At 49.8% G+C, this 1,952-nt stretch overlaps 1 protein-coding gene across 1 annotated transcript; it reads left to right on the top strand.

Moving 5' to 3' along the window:
- The first annotated feature begins 265 nt into the window (after positions 1-265).
- hoxa1a (homeobox A1a) lies at positions 266-1,724 on the top strand. The gene is made up of 2 exons (XM_053334201.1): positions 266-878; positions 1,287-1,724. Exons 1-2 carry the CDS (start codon positions 272-274, stop codon positions 1,664-1,666), a joined length of 987 nt encoding a protein of 328 aa, XP_053190176.1. The 5' UTR covers positions 266-271; the 3' UTR covers positions 1,667-1,724.
- The last annotated feature ends 228 nt before the right edge of the window (positions 1,725-1,952 follow it).

Genomic DNA, 1,952 nt, shown 5'->3' with positions numbered 1-1,952 from the left:
GATCGACGAGCGCCTGGAATTTAAATAGCCACTCAAACACCAATCTGTCACCGGCTAAGGGGATAAGGACAAGTACCTCACTGGCTGACCCGGGCCCACGTGACAACACCCGTTCATTGATATCGGCCTGTACGCCCCCCTCCCTGTTCTGATTAGGACAGAGTATAGGTAAAGGTTGGCACGGTCACTCAGGGTAAGAGGGGAGAGAGAAAGAGATCAGAGGGAGTCTGTAGAACGGACGGTCCCTCGGTCCCGGTAGAACAATGCTACAATGAGCAGCTTTTTAGACTACTCGGTGATGAGCGGTGAAGGTGGCTCATGCTCTGTCAGGGCTTTTCACTCGGACCACGGGATTACAACTTTTCAGTCCTGCGCGGTTTCTGTCAACAACTGCGGGGCGGATGACCGTTTCATGGCGAGCAGGGCTTCCCCTGACGGTATCCCTCACCAGCCGGGGTCATACCAGTCTACTGCAAGCTCTCTGGGTCTCGCTTATGGGGCCCACCCGGCCTGTAGCTCCAGCTATGGACCCCAAAGTTTCTGTACTAGTTACAACCATTACGCGCTCAACCAGGAAGTAGACTCCACAGCGGGATTCCCACAATGCGGCCCTCTGATGTACTCGGGTAACATTTCCTCCTCCATGGTCCCTCAGCATCGCCAAGGTTACAGTGCCGCCCCCCTGGGTCAGCTGCAGTATGCCCATGCAGCCTATGGCGGCGGGCATGAGCAAGCAACCCCCTTTCCTGGGTGCTCAAACCCGCTGTCACCACTGCACGCAGCTCACCTGGAGGCATGCTGTTCACCTCTATCTGAGGGCGCCTCCTCTGCACAAACTTTCGACTGGATGAAAGTCAAGAGGAACCCACCAAAGACAGGTGGGTGCCAAGTGATGTGTTTATGAGAGTAAAGGAGGGGGAACCTATGCGCGTGGCATACATTTTAATGCCTGTAAACAATGTAGGCTTATTAAATGGACAGTGCTGTTGGACAGTGTTGACAGATGTTGATGTTGACCTGAGTGTATTTCACACTTCCTGCCACAGTCACTAGGGCCCTTGTACTATCATATTAACGTTATACAGGCTAACTTTTGGTGTCTTTTCAGACCTGAATGACATTGTGTTTCCAAGTAGCTGGCATCAATAGACAGATGCGTAAAAGTTGCTGTTTGCTGCGTAAAAGTTGCTCCTAGCAACAAACACCTCTCTGAAAACTCATGTGTATTGTGATCAAGGATAATTTCCTTTCTGCAAGTTCACCGTGAGTTGTTTCTCTGTCTGCAGGAAGGTCTGGGGAGTACGGTTATGGGGGTCAGCCGAACACGGTCCGGACCAACTTCACCACCAAGCAGCTGACGGAGCTGGAGAAGGAGTTCCACTTCAACAAGTACCTGACCCGGGCGCGGCGCGTAGAGATTGCGGCTGCGCTCCAGCTGAATGAGACTCAGGTGAAAATCTGGTTCCAGAACCGGAGGATGAAGCAGAAGAAGCGAGAGAAGGAAGGGCTGCTCCCGGCCAAAGCTCCATCTTCCGACCCGGGAGAGAGTGTTCAAGAGAAAATGGACGATGCAGCATCAGAAAAGTCTATCTCAGCCCCCTCTACTCCATCACCTTCATCCTCCATGGTGTCTTCTACGGGGGCTGATCCTTACTCCTCCAATTAAGAATCAACTGCCTATTTACCTCTTTGGGCCACAGGTGGCCTGTATATACCAAAGATAATATCCAGTGTATCAAAGTCAAAGTCCTGGTTAATGGGGATCCAACATGTGTGGACATTTAGGATAAGTTAATGCACTATTTGAGACTTTGGACGATAATATATGATTTTTGGGTTATAGATTTGTTTTCTATTGTGTATTGTGATCGGAAGAAAGATAGTATATCTGTCCAAACAAGTATAGGCCATGGTTCAAAATATGTTTATTGTTTGTTTTTGTTTTTTTTATC

Source organism: Scomber japonicus, chromosome 15 (genome assembly GCF_027409825.1).
Source record: "Scomber japonicus isolate fScoJap1 chromosome 15, fScoJap1.pri, whole genome shotgun sequence".
Taxonomy (NCBI): domain Eukaryota; kingdom Metazoa; phylum Chordata; class Actinopteri; order Scombriformes; family Scombridae; genus Scomber; species Scomber japonicus.
This window is presented reverse-complemented; position numbering and strand designations above follow the sequence as displayed.

What these genes read in the sequence shown, in the direction of transcription:
- hoxa1a (XM_053334201.1), top strand. Translation starts at nt 272, where the DNA reads ATGAGCAGCTTTTTAGACTACTCGGTGATGAGCGGTGAAGGTGGCTCA. An exon ending in GAGGAACCCACCAAAGACAG is followed by an intron (nt 879 to 1,286) that starts GTGGGTGCCAAG and finishes CTCTGTCTGCAG; the next exon opens with GAAGGTCTGGGGAGTACGGT.